At 37.2% G+C, this 21,670-nt stretch overlaps 2 protein-coding genes across 3 annotated transcripts in view; both read right to left on the bottom strand.

Annotated features, from left to right (window-relative positions):
* Positions 1-2,564: 2,564 nt before the first annotated feature.
* On the bottom strand, positions 2,565-13,995 carry LOC107101333 (protein FAM13A-like). Of its 2 annotated transcripts, none has more exons than XM_015400208.1 (11): positions 13,222-13,995; positions 12,327-12,642; positions 10,103-10,244; positions 8,754-8,835; positions 7,325-7,385; positions 6,939-7,059; positions 6,767-6,850; positions 6,537-6,632; positions 5,030-5,241; positions 4,806-4,907; positions 2,565-3,564 (listed from the first exon to the last, which is right to left on the bottom strand). In XM_015400208.1, exons 1-11 carry the CDS (start codon positions 13,433-13,435, stop codon positions 3,441-3,443), a joined length of 1,554 nt encoding a protein of 517 aa, XP_015255694.1. In that variant the 5' UTR covers positions 13,436-13,995; the 3' UTR covers positions 2,565-3,440. The 2 variants fall into 2 exon arrangements, with proteins under 2 accessions (XP_015255694.1, XP_015255695.1); XM_015400209.1 differs by having other exon boundaries at positions 12,327-12,639; positions 13,222-13,994.
* Positions 13,996-18,574: 4,579 nt separating this feature from the next.
* The window catches only part of LOC107101336 (cGMP-dependent protein kinase 1-like), a 63,004-nt gene continuing 59,908 nt past the window's right edge, over positions 18,575-21,670 (bottom strand). Inside the window, exons 12-17 of the mRNA XM_015400212.1 lie at positions 20,981-21,122; positions 19,688-19,851; positions 19,479-19,601; positions 19,333-19,395; positions 19,193-19,259; positions 18,575-19,085 (exon numbers count right to left, since the gene is read on the bottom strand). Of these exons, the coding sequence (XP_015255698.1) occupies positions 18,987-19,085; positions 19,193-19,259; positions 19,333-19,395; positions 19,479-19,601; positions 19,688-19,851; positions 20,981-21,122 (658 nt within the window). The 3' untranslated portion in view covers positions 18,575-18,986. The remainder of the gene's footprint in view (positions 19,086-19,192; positions 19,260-19,332; positions 19,396-19,478; positions 19,602-19,687; positions 19,852-20,980; positions 21,123-21,670) is intronic.

The raw sequence follows: 21,670 nt of genomic DNA, 5'->3' as shown, positions 1-21,670 counted from the left end.
TTATGTTCAAGTCAGATGTCATATTTATATAAACACCTCAGAAATGATTTGTTGGTGTTTATTTCTACAATTTTATTTAGCACAGAATAGTAGAAATGCATCATGGTTTGAATCTACTTAAACACTGACATTACTGATGTAATGGTTGAAAATTGAGTTTTGCAGCCTCTGGAAGCCCTTTTCTACACCTCACACATTCACAGATTATTTACAGATTTTCATCAGCACTTAATCTATTTTATGTTCAGGATCCAGATGGAAAACTAACTTTTACCAGAAGGATTATAACAGTTTGCATACTGACTTTGGGTGAAAAAGATTTCCCTTGTTGGATTTAAAGTGCGCTGAGGTAATTAATCATGCATCTCTGTTCATTCAGTAGTCGCTTTAAACACTGAGTGATGAATATTTAACTGCACCTAAAGTGACTTCACAGTAATAATCAAACATGGTTCTACGTTTTTGGTTTTAAATTATATAAGGAAGCAGCTATTAAGGATTAAAAGCAATTAGAAATATTATCGTTTCATTATATTTATTTTTTCCTTTATGTTGTGTTGTTTAAATAACAGCTTCATGTTAATATTAATAATAACACTGGAATTATTAAAGGCACAAATGATGAACTATGATTGAAAAATATAGACGTATTAAATGCATGTGGCTTCACCTCACAGTCGGATAGTAATCATTGCCTTCATTTTTTTTTTTTTGCGGTTTGCTAGAATTTAAATTCAATTTCGACCATAAACATGTAATAACAAAAGGTAGTCCCCTGTGTTATTTTCAAATGTAAACAAATGGTCTCTTTTTTTAAGCACATGCAGGTAAATTAAATGGGAACATTAAACTTTATATCATAAAAGACTTTATCTTTCAGCAGTTGGGGAAGATCTAAATAGTATCTATTTGCCTTTTTAAGACAGAGGCAGTGATGACAATCTACATAATTTGATATAGTATTCATTTGGTGATTCTGTGCTTTTTTTACTCACTAAGCATTATATTTGTTTTACACCATTTCTGAATGATAATTTTCTTTTGGCAGATATTGGATTGAAAGATTGGGTTGTCATACGCAAATAAGTTATTATTAATCATTAAATATTGAAAAAATTTTACTTTTTACTTTCTAAAATCTTAGTGCAAAGCTTATCTCCTCTCAGCAGTGCTGTAAATTTTAAAAAGTTTTCCTCGCTAGTTGTCTGTTGTAGCCCAACCACAAGGGAAGTATTTCCCTCAGACCATCTGAGCTTTCAACCTACAATAGCACACCTACAGAGGTTTCAGTTGTCATTTTAACCCTTTGTTTATTCTTCCATTTGCTTTGATTTAACATCATTTGGTAATAGGAGAAATTTCATAAAGATGGAGTAACCACCGCTACAGCCACAGAGTAGGCTTTGTTGAATAAAATATGTAATTAATGTGTGGCAATTGTTAGAGACCACAAAAATAAAGTTACAAAATGAAACATTATTTCTGGAGCTACTGTCTTCACACCAAAAGAAGCTATCCAAATCAAACAGCACCACTTCAGATAATAACGTGGGCCAAAATACATTTTTTCTATGTAAATTTTTGTCATCTTCATGTGGTAAAAAAAAAGTTTGCATTTTATCCATCTGGGACTTCATTGTTTCTAACCTTTATCACAAATCAAAGTTTACTCAGACCAGTTAACTCTTTCTAGAAAAATCCCATATTTCCCATATGCATGAGATGAAAGAAACATTTGCCAATAACAAATTGATCCTTTACTGGAGAGGAAATCATGACTGAAGCCTCACTAATATTAAAATGGGACCAAACAGGTGTTGAATTTAAGGGCAATTTATGGGTATAAAGCCATAATTCTCTAGACATACATAGTACATAGAGGGAGTCTGGTTTGGGGACAACAGAATTTGTTGGTGCTGATGTTGTTCTGCTGGTATTCTTTAGCCAAGGCGGAGGGCAATTACTGCCACACATGGGGGAGTTTAAGTATCTTGGGTTCTTACTCATGAATTAGAAGGGAATGGAGTGAAGATCAAAAGACAGATCACTGCGGCTTCCTCATTAATGCATATGTTGCACAGTAGAGACTGACACGGGAGTGGATTTTCACTCCTGTCCTGTCCCACTCCCACAGAAAAAAATTGTGTCCCGTTCCGATCCCGGGCCAGAGTAGAACTCTAAATCCTGTCCCGTCCCACTCCTGGTGAAATTACTCCCACTCCCATCCCACTCCCATTCAGAATGACTCCCGCTCCTGCTTCACTCCCATTCTTATTTTTTTTTTGAGCGCGGGTGAAAAACTCAGAGCAGAAGCACTGTTGGTTTTTGGGTCGTGTAGTTTTTTTGACTCGCATTATAGTGTAGGCTTTAAGGAAAAAACCACAAAATGGCGGCGCCGCGCCAGTGCTGGATTTTTTTTCTTTCTATTTTATTTTTTGGCATCGATCCTAGTTTTTTTTTAGTTATTATTGGTTTGCTCCCGCTCCCGTCTGCTCCCGTTAATGTTTAATCCTGTACCGTCCCAATCACGTGATCGTTACTAAAAATGTCAGTCTCTACTGCACAGGTCTGCTGTGTTTAAAAGAAAGCTGAGCGTAAAGGCAAAGCTCTTGATTTACTGCTTGGTCTACGTTTCATTCTTTAATACAATTTGTTATGACCGAAAGAACGTGATCCCGGATACCAGAAGATGGAATACTTTTCTTTCATAAGGCAACTGGGCACTCCCTCAGAAATAGAATGAAGAGCTTTGCCATCTGGAATAAGCCCAGTTTAGAGCTGAGATGTCTCGGACATCTGTTTCAGATGGCCCTGGACGCATCCCTTTGTAGGGGTAACAGGCATGTCCCACTGGGAGGACACACTAGGGGTTAAGCCCCTTTGCCGGCCTAGGATACCAGTGGACTTTCCACAGAGGAGTATGAGAGGGTGTCTGAAGAGGGGGAAGTCTTGGTATCTCTGCTGAGACTGCTGCCCCAGAACCCTTCCCAAGGTAAGTGGAAGATGCCAAGTAAGAGTATGGTAAGTCTGACAATTTAGACAGTTTAGCACTTTAGCATCATGTAACTCCCCATAAACATGTTTTCCATTGATCATGGTCATATTCAACAACTCTTTGGACCCATTGTACAAACTTGGTGAACAGATTTCCTGCCACTCATGTTGACACATAGCAACATTGCTGTGGAAGAATACTGTAAGTGGATTCTGCTATATGTTTGATATCTGAGAGGTCAAAGGCAAATCAGGTGGAATACCTGAAAAAGGTTGAAACACTTAAAAAATATCAGAATATGTGGGAAACATGTCAGAATCATATTCGAACACATCAGAAACACGGCTATCTTTAAGATATATAATAGGCTCCTGTCTGATATATGGCACACATTTTAACATCTGATACAGGTTTTTTTCTTGGTTTACTTCTGTGTTGTTTGTCCTCAGGGGGTTTTAGTAACATCCTGTTTGCTGAGCAGAACTTCCAGCAGTCGTAGCTTTGCTTTGAGCTGTTTGTATTCCTGGTATTCTTCCTTTATCGGAGTACGATCCTCCTTTTGGCAGACTCTGTTGGATAAACAAGTCCTAAATGTCAGCGCAGTTGTGGAAAATAATAACCGTCCTGATTACTTAAGTATGTGTCATAATCATAATATTCAGGATTACTCCAAGTTTTTAAAAAGTACCTAAAGTATTTTAAAGAACAATGCAAGGTTGTGTACTCTGTAAGCTGAATTTGATGTTTATAAATTACAGTAGGAAGTATATTTTTCCACAGAAAAAGGTTGCAGGTTATACAGTATGTGTTTCAGTGTTTGTCTCTCAAATATTTAAATGTCTGAAATATTTTAATTAAAACTAAATACTCTTTAAAAGAAACACTGACTACTTCCATTTTGATGGGTGTATTTTTATGCCCCCCCCCCCCCCCCCCAATTCTAACACTTAGGCTAAAAAGCACATTTCAAGATGTGATACACACATCTATTCTACTTTGCAAACTAAGCAAAGCCAAAGGTGGACACAATCTAGGAAAATATGTTATAAATTGACAATAGTGATTTACAATGACTTCTTGCAAATAGTATAGAGTAAAAAAAAAAAAAAAAAAAAAAAAAAAAAAAAAAATTTCAGGTTTTTTAAAGGACCCATTACTAAACAACACACACCTTCTGAGTTCTAAGGCATGTTTTAAATTAGCAGGATGTGAAAAGAGGTGGGTGGAGTTACATAGGAGTTTAAGGAGGGTTGAGCAACACTAAAATTATCAATAGTAGCATGAAAAAACCTTGTTACACATCTCTTTTTAACACTATTTGGTGTTATTTGACTTCCCATTCTGGAGATTGGAGTGATATCACAGTGCTAAGTTTGCACCTCTAAAATTTCCATCTTTTCAATTTCCACACAAGGTGTTTCTCCTGCTTCATCAACTTTATCGCACCTCAGAATTTTAGGGATTCATCTGTGTTAGTGTTTCAGCTGCTGTCTTAGCAGGCAACACAGGAGAGTCTGTGAGGAAGAACTCAGCTGAACTAATTAGGGTACAGATATCTGTTTAAAAATGTAAAAAGGCTTAATTTGTTGGTAGAAACTCAACTAAGGTTATCAATAATATGTGCCTTGAAGCGGATTCAGAGCCATTTTCTGGATTCGAACAACAATATATATATTTTTTGTGTATAGATATGTTCCGTGATCATTAAGGGAAAACATTACAATAGAGGTAAAACTTCTATCAACTGCACAGCCATAGTTACTTATATACTGTAGAGTGAGAACATTTCCAACAATGCTAGCTTACATACCGTCCAGTCTGACGGTAAAACTCATCCTCAAACTCCCTAAGAACTTTCCTTCTGATCTTCTTCTCAGCTCTTGTTTGCCGCAAACACTCCAGCAGCTGAGATCTGAACCAACAGGAGGATAGAAGAGTTAAATGACTAGTAGCTCTGTTACAATATGCTTAAATTAAGAATGCAGGTTTTCTGCCTTCTTAAAGGATGCAGAATATGATCTTGTATAGACAGACCTGGAAGCTTCATGAAGGTTGGCAGTGGTGAGAGCAACCTGCTGACGCATGGCTTTCACCTCATCTATTGGGGACACAAAGGCGGGGTCGCTGTCCCGGTCACTGTCTTCTTCACTGGCCGCTGGCCATGTCACCCTGCAAGGAGGAAGAACTGGAACATCACTAACCAACGACGAGCTCAAACATTCTTCATCCGAACCCTCCTCTTCCTCCTGAGGGACAGAAAAGTAAAAGGCCTTAAAACCTCTATTCGTCAAACCAAATGCATTTTATATTCATCACATTTTGCAATAAAAAAACAATCAAACAAAAAAACAAAAACACATTACAACAAAAGAGGTGTGATAGATGGTAAACCAGTCAAGGTTGCATACTTCCTCTCAACCATGAATGATTTTCTCAAATATATTCAAACTTATCAGCATTATACTTTTCTGCAAACTTAGCAAAATATGCTAGTGTTTACTCTAAATTTGTGTTTTCCTTTGTTGTTTTTTTTGTTTTTTAACTGGGTAAGCAGTCTTTAAAGTCTCTAAATATTTACATAGCCCCAATCCTAACCTATAAAATCTTTCCAAGTTTAGATGAAGTAAAGTTGCTTGGGCTTATAGGGTCTAAATTAGACATTTGTATCCAGATGCTCATATATGCCATAAAACTGTCACAGTCTTGGTTCTGTTATGTTTTCTTTTGAGTATTCAGTTTAACTTTCCTCAATGTTTTCTAGTTTCATTGGTTTAAGTTTTATTTTGTTGTGTTTGCTGGTTATATTTCAGTTCTCAGGTTTTTATGTGTTGCTCTCTGTTGCCCTCTTGCGTTGGACTCCTTTCCCCCTAGCTCGTTAGACTGCCCTTTTCACACCTGCTCCCAATCTACTCGTTAGTCCTTTCTTTGTTCAGTTAGCCATAAATACTTTCCTTGAGCACTTCCTCAGTGCTGGTTCCTCGTCTAACTCCGTCTTACCCGGCTTCCTCGTGATTGTTTTCCCCTGATGTCTCCATGGCTCTGGTTTGTGTTTAATTTTTACGTTGAATTTTCAGATTCCTGTTTAGTTAAAAATTTTTCAGTTGGATTTTTGGATTCTTGTTTTTGCTACCAGTGATCACCCATTAAAGTACAAGAAACTCACCTCTGCCTCCCTGCCTCTGCATTTGGGTCCTCAAACCTCAACCAAACCCTGACAAAAACAACTCATTATCTAACAGTAGGTCAGTAGGTAAAAGTAAAACGTTTTGAATTTCTTTTTTTTTTTTTTTTTTTGGAAATATGTATTTTTTTTTTTGGTAAACTGATAACTTAAAGAGATAAAAAAACTAAATCTGATATATAAAGGTATAAACCAAAGTTTAACTTAAAAAAATACTTTTGTATCCAAGATGTACCACTTTTGACCTAGATGTGTGTAGATCAGATGTAGTTCAGGAAAGTTTTTGTTTCTGATTTTTTTTTTTTTTTTTTTAAGTAGTGAAACAGGTCCAGAAATTTTCTTATTTGTTTTTTTTCTTACTATTGTGGTGATTGTTGGGCTGGCACACAGTAACCGTTTGATCATCTGGTATCGGTCATAAAGAGGCTTTACCAAGTTCTTCTCCTGTTTTGTTCCCTGGTGGATAAACAAGAAAAGAAAATTGACAGAATTTTGAAAATTACAGCATTTTGTCAGCATTTCTGCACACATTTGTAGAACAAAATAATGTGAAATGTTAGAGCATGGAAGAGTCTCTACTGGGACCTTACCGGTTGGCCATGAACACTCTCGAAATACAGCAGACATTTCTGCAGTGTAATCTTCTCCAGAACCATCTGTGCCTGTGTCATCTCCTGTTGACCAACATTAACAGACAGCAATTCAAACTAGAGTTATGCAGATTACATGAGAAACTGTGATAGGCTTTGAATTAACACCAACCTTTATGTTGTCAGGGAGACCCAGTGACTGCCTCTTTTCTCTAAGACGCCTGAACAGAGACTCCACAGTTTCTTCCAGAGATGGTTTGTGGTCCGATGTCCCCTGCTGGCTGAAGCCCGATCTGGAGATTAAGAGTGAAGAAACAACGGCAAGAACAAAAATATTCAAAAGATTTGTTCATTTAGTTAACATAGTAAGAAATGCACATTTAAATCTCTGTTTTTATTTCTTATAGTTTTAGATTGTGAAAAACCTGACACTGCTCAGTCATAATGCTCTGTTTTGTCTAAATAAATATTGCTGGCACAACAGATAAGAAAGCCCACACTGTCCCCATGACCCAGCAACTAAAGGTAGATGTAAACAGTGGATGAAAACATTGCAACCTGGAGGAGTTGCTGGTTTCATCTTCTTTCGACTCAAACACTGACTGTCGAAGTCTCATCTCTGCAAAGGAAAGAATCAAAAATAAAAATATGCTCAATTACATTCACGTCCAGAACAGTGAGATAAAAAGAAACTTTGGTTCTGTAGATTGATATCCACTATTAACACAGTCATAAAAACCCTGTAGCTGCTGTAATAATTTCATTTTATTACATTGGCTTCTATTATTTGTAAGTTCTTAGCGGTTTCAGATTTAAGGTTATCAACCTGGTTATTCTTGCTTAAATTAATTTTAAATTCACTTCTATTCAGTTTGTCCAATTCACCTGTCATTTAAAGGCACTTTACAGAGACAATTAAACCAGGTCATACAGTCAAATTGATTCAAAGTTTTCTATCTAAGGAAAACCATCTGATTGCATCGACTCATTGACTCAAAGGCAATCCCTCACGCTAAGCATGCTTCTAGCGACAGTGGAGAGGAAAACTCCCTTTTAACAGGAGAAACCTACAGCAGAAGTGGTGGTATTTTTATCACAGTTTAAGTCTCTGAAATGCAAAGATGTAGATGATTTTCAGTATGGCAGTAAATGTCTGAGAAAAGCACTGATTAAAAGATCTTCCCAATAAATCTCAAGAGTTTGAAGACTTCCAAGAGCAGCCTACTATAAGCTTTGATCCCTCAGACATCAAGAGCATTTGATTATCTAGATTTAATTAGTTGGTCCAGCTCTACAAAACAGTATCATATTCACAAACTAAACAGTACAAAAAGAATCTCAACTTGTGTGTGGGTGTGTGTGTGTGTGGGTGTAGTAGCAGAATCAGCTTTCAGGGCTTTGGAGAAACTTGAGATGCACAGTCACCCTGAGAGAAAATACTCTGTGGTCATATGGATCAATAATGTTGATGTTTGTTGGAAAATTAGCCTCCTGCCTATTCTAAGCAACAAGTGGCACTGATGCAGAAAAATCTAGCCGAAATGTCGGTGCATGCTGCCTTAGAGATCATATCATTTCCATGGAGAGAACTGATGCATTATTAACGAAGACAATAGAAAAGCAGTTTTCCAATTAAAAAGGCAGGAAGATGAGAGAACTACATACTATTATTTATTTAGACATGTATGTAACAAGGATTGGAAAAATATAGCATTTAGGATTCTCCAAGGATTGGTATGACTGAAGAGGTTGTCAGAATATTATGCATTTAAAAAAAAATGAGTTAAAGAGAAGATATGTTGAATGGTTTGTGGACTGAAAAGAGGAACTGTTTACCACAAATATTCATAACAAATGTTCATTAATTTTCCTAGCCTTTTTTTAATGTGGCCTCAAACTACAGCTAATAACTGTTAACCTTTTGGAATTTGATTCATTTCTAGTTTTCAGAAATTAAAGCATAAATACAGACCATGTTGTATTTTACCTTTAAGCTGTTTGCGAGCTTTTGCCAGCTCACTCATCACTCTGACCATCTCTGGGTTTGAGTATTTGTCATTGTGGGACGGCTGAAAAAACAAGCACAAGAGAAACAAAGCAAATCAGTTTAACTGAATTAAATCTACTAAAAAAAAAAAAAAATCATAACTAAGTGTGGTCGGAAAATTTCGATTTCTCTTATTTCATATGTTGATTTATCCTATTTACTCACTATAAATTTTTCTGTCAGTGTTTCACCTGCAAGGCCAGACAATTCCCCTGCATGAGGGTGTTTTCAGACAGGACCTTCTTCCCATAACAAACCAGATTCTTTCTCAAGCTTCATTCATAACATTTTACTTTTTAACCACAGTGTCTGTAGTTTCTTTTGACTCTGACAACTTTCAGTTATTGCAAGTAAGGGGGAACAAACACTGTCCAGGCAGAACAGGGTTGATTACCAAGCACTAAAGGACTGTATGATGACCTGTTATCCATTGATCTCCATTTATTTAACTGGGGTGTATAGTTGAATACTTTTTTCCCACTACACTAAATAAGTTTACAAACTGCATCAATGAGTAGTTCAGGTTTTTCACATTACTGACATTGGAAGTTGCCCAGGGTGCCATTCAAAAGGGGTCGAACCATTGCCAGAATATACAATTAAATAACAGATAAATCAAATGCATTATTTCTATTGCTTTTCCATGCATGCATTTCAATTAAGTTTAGGAACCCCATATGTTGGGTAGAGTACCTTAACCTGCTTATTAGTATGGGGGTGCTTTCTGCAGAACTGTGCTGCCTTTTATACCTACTAAAAATTTCGAATTAGTCTCTTTATTCTTGCTTAAGGGGTATAGAAGTAGGCACCCACCTATGAGTCACAGTGAGCCATTGTCTTTGGTTAAGGTCATATTGCTAATTTTAATAATTCCTCTTTTATTTTGTTTTAGTAATGTTGTACTTAAAAGTATAGTGCCAGTTAAAAGTTTTAACACACATTCTCATTTTTCTTTGTTTATAATACTACCTCTAGGAACTTCTTAGGATACTGGAAAACCATTTTAGGTGACTACCTAATGAAGCTATACCAAACGTATGGAAAGCAGTAATCAAAACAGGTTCATGGCTTTTATTTAGAATCACATATTTAAATTTAAACTTTGATAGGTAGTGTATATAAAGAAAGGAAGGACCCATTTTCCATGCTTAATATTTTGGTCCTGTTCTACTCTGTTGTTGAAAAGGTATCTGATAAAGATTTACATCAGCAAGAAGAAGGAAAATTTGCTTTTTAAGTGATTTAGGCAATCTGTACTTGAACAAACGACAATGGTAATGTTGAGTTACCTTGTAGTTCATTTCCTGCTCAAACTGATCTTCAAACCTGCGAACCCTCTTCTTCAGGCTCTGAATGTGTCGGGTTAGGAAAGGGATAGATGTGGGACATTCATCCTCTGAAACCTCATTCCTGTCCCCCAGACTCCTGCACCTATAGCAGGATGATAAAGTTCAGATTAACAATGTATTTCAGCAGACCATAAACCACAAGTTAGGGCCTTAGTCACTTTACATTAGACTTATGTGTCCGTTTTCTTTTTTTTTTTTGTCAATGATACCCTTTTTGGTTTGTAAAGAACACTCCCCGCTTATTCTGATGAAATTCCCAAAAGGCAGCATATTGGACATAGATAGCTCCCTTAATTTTCAATTTTACAATAGTCTAAATGTTTGTTAAACCTTGTCTTCCTTTAGCAGTACACAGATTCAAATAAGATGGTATAAACATGATGCTAAGAGCGCCTAGTGAGACATGAAAACCACCAACTAGGTCATAGGCACATTTTGCCGCCCTGCCTCAAGCTTTGGCTGTAAAAATATTAAAGGAAACTAATGGAGCTGGTTATATAAGATGCATTAACGAAGCAGAGAAGTTGAAATCAAAATTATCATCATCAGTTTAAAAAGTACTTTGACTAAAAGTCTAGAAATCCAGGAAAAGTATGTTTGGGATAATTTAGTCAGGGAAACCTTCAGCAAGCAGTCCGTTCTGTTAATTTTGTAGCGTTTCTCTTGGCTGTGTTGCTTCCATTACGTTATATGGTTGATATTTTGGTCCAATCAGATTTAAGCCTCTGTGTGTTGCTTTGTCAATCAAATGTGGCCAGGGTCTTCAGTATCAGTATTGCTGGCTGATGTTAGATTAACAATACTAGTGAAGAGCATTTTCTTCAACCAATCAGATTTCAGATTTGCCCCCCTGGGCTAGCTAGTGGACCCAACCAAATGTCAGCATTTTCTGTCCCTGATTGGTGAGTCAGAGCAAAATGTTTACAGCCAAGTTAAGTGGCAACAATCTGCATTTTAGATTTACTTTTGTTAAAAGTTTTTTGTTGCCTCAATGGCTGATACTAAATGGAGATACTAAGACTTCCTGCACAAAGACAGATGGATGTATTTTGTTGATTAATAATCAGCATCTCTGGTGAGTGTCATATATTTTATTTTCCTTCTTTAGGCGCTTTTTATCTGGTAGATGGATACATATTAAATCTGAACAGCTCCTGTTGCTATTAACTTGGTGGAGCTGTGGTTATAGAATAGTAGATTGTCATTGTATTAACTGGGACTCTTGGTCAATTGATCTCTATATTCAGACTCACACTAATCTTCCTCTCGGTTATACCCATGCTTGTGATATTTCATATTTGAATACTATTGGTGGTTTCTTTTACTAAAATGTAAAAGTGTACAATCCAACATAGTTCTGAACCTAAAACTACTGTGGTCAAAATGTATACTTACTTTACAACCACCAAAACACTCAACTAAATAATTTGCACGTAAGGAACATAACTTTAAGATAGACTTCCTGAACTTGACAAACAACTAGCATAACAATTTTTAAGCCTAGTCCTAAAACAATTCTTAAACACAGACCTACAATAGGTCAGACCTACAATAGGTCAAATCTTACCAACTATTTTGAGCAATGTGTCCAAATGTATTCCAAGAAAAAAACAAAACAACATAACAGTTAATTGGAAATACAAAACTACCAAGTTCCAGCTCTAGATTTAAATAATACAATGTAATAAATTACTGTAGAAGGCTAAAGGAACATCCACCTTTGGTCCACACATCCCATCAGCTAAAAAAAAAATATCCAAAGATATTTGATGACATCATAACATGGATGTGGCATGATCCAGCATTTCCAGTATCCAAAAATCATTGACTCATCTAAATCAATGATATCCTGGACATCAGAGGCCATTTCCTGGTATTACCTAATTTAATGACTGAATCGCCACATATGCTCTTGTTTTGCAGAAATCTGCATATGCCAAATTTCCTCAAACAAGGGTTATCAGTCACCAGTCATCAAGACTGGCAACATTGTGTGGCCATGATTAAGACAGCTGAATTGCATAATAGAATTGTTACATAATTAAATTTAACTATTAAAAACATATAAGATGCTGTCCCTTGAGGACGGGAGTCTGATGCCGATTCTTTATACCAAAGTACCTCCAACATGCAAAACAATGGCCTTGGCAGAGTGGACACTCACAGAATGTATTGCTGGCTGCAGGGTGGTGATGGAGCTGTATCTGGGTCAGAGTTGAACCTCAGGCTGGGACTACAGCACCGCGGAGAAGGCAGAGGACTAGGGAGTCCTGCCAACAGCTGGAGCAGAGCTCCACCTCCTCCCTGTGATCCTTCTCCTCCTCCCACCTCAATTCCAGGACTGCTCCTCTGTGGGGATTGATGAGGACTGGGGGAGAGCACTCCCTCAGAGACCAGGGGCTGTTGGCTGGGATGAATGAAAGCTGGTGGCTGATGTCTGGGGGGCTGTGAAGGTCTCGTTAGGACTGTCAGGAGCTCTGCTGAACAAAAATGACAGATAAATGGACCATATGACTCGTGTGTATTTCATTAAGACTGTCATTTCCCTTTTTTTTTTTATTCACAGTGTTTTTATTAATCAAATGCTTGTAAATAAGTTCCTACATTATAAGCTCATTAATACCCAATGTCAAGGACAGCAGCTCACAGACTTGAAATAGAAAGCAAGTATGAACAGAGTTGAAAGGCAGTTTAAATCACCATAGAGGAGCTGTAGGAGGTCAGTGTGCTTCACCGTTTTACTTCTGTGGATATAAATAGTGCATTGCTAAGGGGCGGTGGGAGGCTGAAAACACACACGCATTAACACACCCACACAGTGAGAGAAGTAGGTAGGAGCTGATTCATCAGAAAAAAAAAAATAACACGCAGAGACAAAAATCTGAAAACATTTCAGCTACTAAGAAGGAGCCAATGAAGGAAATCATCCTTTAAGATAGATAGATAGATAGATAGATAGATAGATAGATAGATAGATAGATAGATAGATAGATAGATAGATAGATAGATCTATGTTAAGACAAAAATAGCATGGTGGGGGCAGAGACCAATAGGTGTACCTGGTTGGTGCTTCTCATCTGTTGGGGCTCTGTGGCACAGTGCTGTGGTCCTCCCATCCTTCCCTCCCAGCTCAGCAGGGACACAGGCGCTCTTATGTTCCTTACTGCCCAAAGCAGGTGGGCTTTCTTCTGGGGATAGCCCCTGCGAGGACCCCCCCTCTACATCCAGAGCCTGGAGCTTAAGCAGAGAACTCTGCAGGCAGAAACAGAACATGCCAATACACCGATCGAGGGATAAACCAGGTCCCAAGACGAATGTGTCCAAAAAAGCAGTTCTGTCACTGAGATGGGTCCAGATATTAATCCGGTCCCTGGATCATGTTGACAGGGTAGGAACATGTATTTTTTGCTGCTCCAAAAATCATGATGTCCTTTAAGTTAAAGGATAACTCACTCAGCCTTCAACCCAAAAAAATAGCCTCATCCCCTGTGGTCAGCCACATATGAAGAGATTGAACGCAGATTATCCCCTTTCAGCTATGTGCTCCAGGTGTAAATCTGTTGCAGTAAAATCCAGAAGCATGGATAATAATCTCCTGATCCCTTCTTCCAGTGCTGGTAGTGAGCGCTTTAGGAATTAGCACGCTCCGATCAGACTCTGCTCAGCAGGATGATTTTTTTGAATCCTCAGCCTGTCGTTTTGCACGTTCACTGATGATGATGATGGTGATGATGCAATGGTCTCCTCCCTTCCTCCCCTCTCTCTCCCACACTGTTTGAGCACCTCTCTCGTCTCCCCTCCCTCCCTGCCTGGATTACTCATCCTCCGTCTTCTGAGGAAGAGCAGGGAGGAGGAGAAGGAGGATAGAGATGTTTGCTTGCGTCAGGGTTGGGGACGTGTGGGGATCATGTCTCTGTCTGATGGTGAGGTTTTTCCCGCATCAGAGGAGGAGGGCCCTGCTGACATCATCATCTCCATTCATAAAAGCACAGGAGGAAAGAGGAGAAGGAGGAGGGGGAGGGACGTCCTTTTCCTCAGGGCAATGAAAGCTGCTACCTTGCTGCACACAAACAACCTTCTCTTCATCAGTGACCCAAAGAAACAATTCAAAATGCTGCTCTGTTTTTGGGGTTAATGTTGTAAACAGTCTGATATGGTTTCAGGTCTGAAGCACAGATTATGAAACACAATAACATATTAAACCATTGCACCATTACTACCACAATGTGGTGATGCAAAAAACCTACAATAAGGTGACTCATTTAAACTTCATTAGCTTCATACTAAATCAGTGCAGTTATTATAATGTAATTATTTAAATATTTATGTAATGTACTGAATCATTTACTCAGAATTCTGTTATTTATAAAATGAGAGCATTGGAAATAAATTCAAGCTAAGAGAGACATGACTTTTTGAAAATATAAGGTTTTCCCCTACATCCGAACGTCCACTGGCTATTATCAGTTCTGTCTAATATTATGGTATACTACAAGGTTTTCCTTTGCCTGGTTTGTAAGTAATGTGTAAACAATGCTAGTGTCTTCTTTCTATTCTAACCAGTAAGTGACAACTAGATATAAAGATAAAGCATAATAATCAGCAAAAGCTTAATGAATGAACGAATAATAAATACACATGTAATAAATAGATAAATTCAATTCAGTGGCAATTCACAACATGTCACCTCAGGTCACCTAACAGAGATTATTTAATCAAATCATACAGACAAACTAGTTAAAGGTTTTCTCACTAAGGAAATCTGTTTGCACTGAGTCATTGACTTTCAGGTCAGAATTTGGATTTCAAGACAGAATTTTTATCAACCAGATGAGCATATAGTGACAGAAGACTATTATTTATCTATTTGATATTGGATAGCCCTTTGAGATTAAACATGTCAGTTAGGAGGGGTATCAAGAAACAGTTGCGCGCAAAGTGTCATTGATATTACAGCAGTCCCGTATGCAGCAACTGGGAAGGAAGAAACCTAAAGCGGAAACAGGATCAGTTTCAGTGCCCATGTGCCAAGGCCAGATAGGAGATCAAGAAGACAGAGGCAGATGCATAAAAAGGGATCCCAAAATGATTGTATCATAAGTTAAACAAAATTCCAAGCCAGTTGTACCTACATTTACGAGAAAAAGCAGTAGGGGTAGATTATAGCAAGGTGAGGAAAAGTGGTCTTTATGTCCTCCAGCAGCCTAAGCCTATAGCAACATAGAAAACCAATGTAAAGAAGACTCAAGCAAAAGATTCTTGCATATTGTCCTAATTCTAATCTTGCAATTGAAAATGATGGCTAAACTAAAATTCAAGCAATGTGGATAAAGAATAACTAGAATTCGGAATAACGAAAGGTGTATTTGACGTCAATCAAATTACAACTGGTTTATAATTGAATAAAGTAGAAAAATATTTTGTAAACACTGACTCATCATGACATATCTTATGGGGCGGTTCTTTAGTTAAGCTGAGCTTATAAACCTTCTATGTTCTACTTTGCAGTAAAACAAAAGGGTAAAAAGAGATACTTTCATCTGAGATACCTATTGAAAAGACAAAGTGAGAAACTGAAGGCATAATAAGATGAAAAAAAAAATTAAAAATCAAAACAAAAGCATTGAAATACTGATTTTCGGTGACCAGAATTTGAAGACATCCTGTATATACATATACACAGAGAGTGTTTTCTTTTTCTGCATGTATAACCACAGTTTATGCTAAAAAAAACACTTTACTTCAGTCTATTCTTAAACCTTTTATTTTTCAAACATCCATAGAGTTCAATATCAGGTTTCAGTTTCTAACAGTCAGCTTCAAGATTTTCTTGACTGCAAAATGGCAAGTCCATCAGCTACAATCGCAACATATCAAATATATAGAAACTATGGGAACATATTTCTTAATATACATATAAATCACTCGTAAACACAAAACATATCATTGAATATAAACACCTTTTTTCATGTGGTCCGAGCTAAACTTTAATGTCCAACATTACCTCAGTTACATTTAGCATCACATAAATTTATTACCTCTCTTCCTCTAAAGATAAATGAATTAACTGGCAGGTAACAAATGAAGAAACATGTCTTTAAGTTTAACTTTTATGAGCAAATCACTCCATCCAGAGACATTTGCTCAATTACAAAACTCCAGTCTGTCTACTGGTGGTGCACACCACATACAGTTACCCTTGTCGTCATGCAGAGACGGCACACCACTGATTATTTTACAAAAATATTGCAATAAATTCTGACTGGTGATACAAAACAGCTTCATACAAAATACACACAGCTTTCTACTCTTTTAAAAATGGTACAATGTACAGAGTTCAGAAATCTTTCTTTGAGGAAGTAAACATCCAAACTGCACATCTGTTGCAACTTTTTCATTTAACTCTGGTAGCATGCAAACGTCATGCAGGTAATGGTTTATTTAGCTGGAACACCTGACTTTTCAGTCATGATCCCAGCTGATGAGAGTTTATATTGAATCCTTATTGGATGGGGAGGGGAATCATCTGTAAATGCAGACAAGCTGCTCACAGACCTTTGGTGGTTCTCATTTTGCTGATGGTCTATTATGTAATTAATTAAACAGAGATCAGACCTTGTTATTCTTTTATATATTTAGCATTATTGTACTATAATATTATTTTGCAGCAGAAATATTTAGCTCTTTACAGAAATTTTAGATGTTAAGGTTGAGAATCTTGTTAGCAGTGACATCTAGTTGAAAAAAGTTAACACTACAGCAAGTGGGTTAAATTGTCTGCTAGTGTTTGTGAAAATAACTTGTTTATATAATCAGAGTGCTTGTTTAGAAGAAGATCAGAACAATATCAAATCCAGCGATAACAGCTTTCACATATTTCACACATCACATTTAGGCACATAGGGCAAAAAACTATATTTAAGGATTTCTCAGCACAAGAAAATTACAGTTGCAACAGTTAACCACCAGATGGCAGCAGACACTATCAGCATGGGAAAAGGCTGATTGTTTTTCTTTGTTACTGGAAACATATTTTCTTTTATAGCTGATCAGGAAAAGGTTGGAAGCTTAACTGGTTGTTATGTGAACATTTTTACACTGGTGTTAACACTCCCAGTAACGAAAGGAAGCAGACCCCAAACTAGTCAGAAATTGAGGAGGTAGATTGGGTTCATCGGCCTGGAAAAAAGAGGCTTGGGGCAGCATTTGTTAAGGCATTGATTTGTTTAACCTACTGACTGGAAATCTGCATTGACATTATGATTCGTGTTTTTTTTTCCCTCCTTGAATGGTAAATCTTTGCAAGAAATCAGACATTTTGGGAATCTTCTGCAGATTTAAGAATCGGAAGTATATAAACTATTTCTACTGCTACACATTATGATCAGAAGAATCCCTTAAAAGTTAAACATGCACTGACAAACAATCACCTGATTACTAACAAAGATCCGGAAGGTTTTTTACATGTTGGAAGTACTAAAAATAAAAGGAAGTTATAATTGAAGGCATCAAAGTGGCTATTCCTGCCAGTAAAGGTGTTATGTGTAACCTTGCTCTTATTCAAAATGCTGTATCTGAGCTCACAGGGTAAATTAAGCTTTTCAAAATGGCAGAAATAATGTGAAAATATTAAAAGGTTCAAATATTAGACCGTCAGAGCATAAGGGTTTCCCCCCCACCCAATAGAATAGGGTATGTTAGATTAACCTTCCTCAGCTTCACTGCCGTCTCCACTCAGGCAGGTATATTTGGGTGTATTTTTGACAATTAGGTAATTAGTTACAATTTATTAATGTAGAAGAAGGCTCTGAGGTTTCTGGCAGTGTTGGGCTTTGGCAGGCAAGTAACACAGCATTTTTTAGAAAGCTATCGGAAAAATATTGTGATCTTCCAAATGCATCAGGTTTTATCATCAGAGTCCCTTCTTGTAGTAATTACCAGGGTTTAAATTTGTTTTTGACTTTAATAAGTAAATATTGTTTCCTTTTGAATGTTGAGTTTCAGATTTGTTACAGTTAGAACTTCAGTAAAAAATCTCATATATGAATAATTTGAAATAATAAATAGATTCAATTATGAACACTATCAATAAAATATTTTAGTTTAAAGTAAATTAGTTCATTTACAAAAATTGTTGAGTGAAACTAATTATAAAGTAAAAATAATTGATTAAAAAAAACCTTTACAACTTGGTAATCAATATGGGAAGGGATACATAAATAAAAGCTAACAGAACCAGTTGAGAAAATGTACTGTGAATACTAGGAGAATTGTGACATCTTAGGGGTTTTCTTTACCTATTTCTTATAAATTTCAGGGGATTCCACGTTCTGGCAGCTTTCTGAAGGGTTATTTTCAAAGCAACAACAACATTTGCAACTGGATCAGTTATTTTCTTGCGCAATTTTTTTGGGACAAAAACTGTTAGAAAAACAAATTGGGATTAAAGACCACTATGGTACTGACGGAGGAAGTTCTTCTGAGGCAAAAATCAACTCAGAATCATAGAAAACTGCAGCAGTATTCCATTTGGCTCAATAGTTCATTCCCAACATCTTCCAAGAACCAGAAGGAAAATCAAGCATGTAAAGCCACAGAGTATAACTCCGCCCCCTCTGGAGTTTCAGCTGCTTCATTGCTCAGCCCTGTTTGAATGACCTGATGCATCAATGTAGTCTTTCCAATGAATAATTTTCCTTTACTTTCATCAACACTTCAGGCTCTTTTAAAGAATGATGAGTTCATTTCAGACATAAAGCTCCACAGTCAACTTTTTTGCCTTGTTGGTCTTCATCTGTAAAACCGTCTCAGAGAGGCAGACTGTTTAAAAGTCATAGTCCCATCCTGAATTATCATCAGGTGGCGGCTCGTCTGCGTCCTCTGGAAAACTGTCAAAGTTACTGGTATCTACTGGAGAGGACACCTGCAAAACAAAACAAAAAAAATGTAACTTACAGTAAAAAAGAAAAAAACAAAACAAATTGCAACGTTTTGATCTTAAGGGGGAATTTGACATTCCTTTCCACCTACCCTAGGTACGATGGGTGGAGTCAGTGTTCCTTTTCTCAGCCCTTCCCAGCTAAACCCTTCGAACCACCTAAACAGAGAAAAAACAGTTCATGGTATGATGATCTAAAGGATGATAAGAGGAAATCCTGTAGTTTACTCACTTGTGCTTCTGGATGTCCTTAACTCCATTTTTGAGATTTCCGAGTCTCTCTGATGGACTATCCCTGCAGACAAAACCAAGACATTATCAAAGGGCTGCTCATAAGCAGAAAGCATATTTTCTGGTATAGAAAACAATGCCTCCAACCTGCAGAGCTTCTTGATGAGGTTTGAAGCATTTTTTGTGATCTTCTCGGGGAACTCAATCATGTCAATGCCTCTCAAAATGATGTTGTATGTTTTCATTGGATCCGGACCTGAGAATGGGGGACTGCAGAAGCAAAATAACAAATAACTGTGTTACTCAAAACTATAAAACTTTATTTATTTTTCACCATCAGGTGTGTGAATCCTCACCTGCCAGTAAGCAGCTCATACATCAGGATCCCAAGAGACCAGTAGTCTGCTGAGACATCATGACCTTTGTTCAAGATGATCTCTGGAGCAACGTACTCCGGCGTGCCACAGAACGTCCATGTCTTCTTGCAGACGCCGATCTTCTTTGCAAAACCAAAATCCACCTGTAAAGAGATCAACAGGTTGCATTTTTAAGGTGTATTTACACAAGAAAAGTCCTTTGGTCCCCTTGTTTGGTCAAGAGAAAGAGCAGAGTTTATTTAATTTTTTGTTAGGTCAGGTTCACTGACAATAATTTGCAACAAAGCATATGACAATTGCTGCTTACATTAGACAGACAGGTATGAGAGCACAGAAGCAAAAATCCTCCATTGAACACGTCTGTTTAAATATTGTGCAAAATCATAAAGACTTTGAGACAGTCTAAGAATTAATCCTCCAATCCAAATGAGATCTGCTGAGACTAAGCAGTGCTGCTCAGTAAAAGATGGCAGATTAGATCTGATTTCAATACTATATTTACTACTATGATGACCTAGTAGGCCATAGAGAGTTATGCTTTGTTTTTTTGCTTTATTTGGGTCTGATAGATTTTGTAGGTAGCCCCGAACAGAGCGGCACCAGGTTTGGTTTGGAAGACGACCAAGACCAGCTCAAAAGGTACGGCTCAATCCAAATACGTCAAAGTATAGGCCTTACCTTCCGTCCCTAGCGCCTATTCCTTCACTTCACAAACACATATGAAGATAAGGACAGTTGAAAATGTCACACACCTACAGTGAGGAAAATATTTCTTTTTATTGTAACTCTGTAACACTAAGGAATGTGGGCAACAGCATAGCTACTAGGGACAGCTAGGGATTAGAATCAGTATAAATTGGTTTGCACTTATAAACCTGGATTTCAGGAGGTCCCTATGCTAACTGCAGTAGACCAAGGAAGTATTCTGCTTCCAGGTCCAAGCGCCATAACTGCCTGAAGTATTTAAAGCCTTTATTATGGCTTAAGTGTTCTTATTGAACCAATTGCTGGGGGGCAAGGGAGTTATATTTGGTCTTTTTACAGTATAGCAGCTCAAATGCAGCAGGTGTTAATACCCTCTTTGAGTCTTTCCACAGGAATTTAATGGTAATTTCACTTTCTATCAAAATGTTGTAAATTTAAACAAAGTTAAAGATTATCAACATATAGGATTTATTCATCAAAATTGTTTGGAACCTATTAAGCATAATAGACACAGATCGAAAAGTCACAAGGATCCTGCGTGAGTCTGTTAGATGATGGTGGACATACCAGTTTGGCATATCCTCGATTATCCAGGATCAGGTTCTCAGGTTTCAGGTCTCTGTAGATGATGCCTTTGGCATGCAGGTAAGAAAATGCTTCAACCACGCAGCCTGTGTAGAACCTTGTGGTCAAGTCATCAAATGAACCCCTGGAATGAATAGAGATGTAGGTAAATATCTGTTTGGAGTTAATCAAATGAAGTTTCCACATTCAAAGAACAAATAAAACAAGAAATGTTTGATGTGAATTATGTTTATTGCAGTAAATGAGGACTGTGTTTTTAAGTTTTTTTTTCATCTGTAAATTTGTATTTAGACTAAATGTTCTTCAACAAGAGAATAATTGTGTGGAAACTGATTTAATTGAAACACTTGTTTAACAACAGTTATATACATTGTGTAATTAATCATACTAAGTGAAAATCCATAAACCATCATTTTAAAAACAACTTAAATGTTTTATTGTTTACAATTGTATTCGAATAAAATTTTAAAGGCTTCTTATAAAAAAATGTTCGAAAGTGAACTGATTTAGTTAGGGTTAGATAATCAATATTTTTTTATTTGGAGCTCCTGCAGTATTTCTAGAATTTGAATTTGTATGACCATGCAACCTGCCCTGCGATGGACTGGCAACCTGTCCAGTACCCCGCCTCTCGCCCATTGACTGCTGGAGATAGGCACCAGCACCCCTCGC

The sequence above is a fragment of the Cyprinodon variegatus genome, unplaced genomic scaffold, assembly GCF_000732505.1.
Source record: "Cyprinodon variegatus isolate N-32 unplaced genomic scaffold, C_variegatus-1.0 Scaffold1082, whole genome shotgun sequence".
Lineage (NCBI taxonomy): Eukaryota > Metazoa > Chordata > Actinopteri > Cyprinodontiformes > Cyprinodontidae > Cyprinodon > Cyprinodon variegatus.
Note: the sequence above shows the minus strand (reverse complement) of the source record. Positions and strands in the feature narration are given on the sequence as shown.

Bases quoted from the DNA above. Each gene is read 5' to 3' on its own strand.
- LOC107101333 (XM_015400208.1), bottom strand. From the start codon at position 13,435: ATGTTCTGTTTCTGCCTGCAGAGTTCTCTGCTTAAGCTCCAGGCTCTG. The intron at 7,386-8,753 runs GTAAAATACAAC...TTTCCTTTGCAG, and splicing joins AGCTCGCAAACAGCTTAAAG to AGATGAGACTTCGACAGTCA. The intron at 7,060-7,324 runs GTTGCAATGTTT...CTTAATCTCCAG, and splicing joins GAAACCAGCAACTCCTCCAG to ATCGGGCTTCAGCCAGCAGG.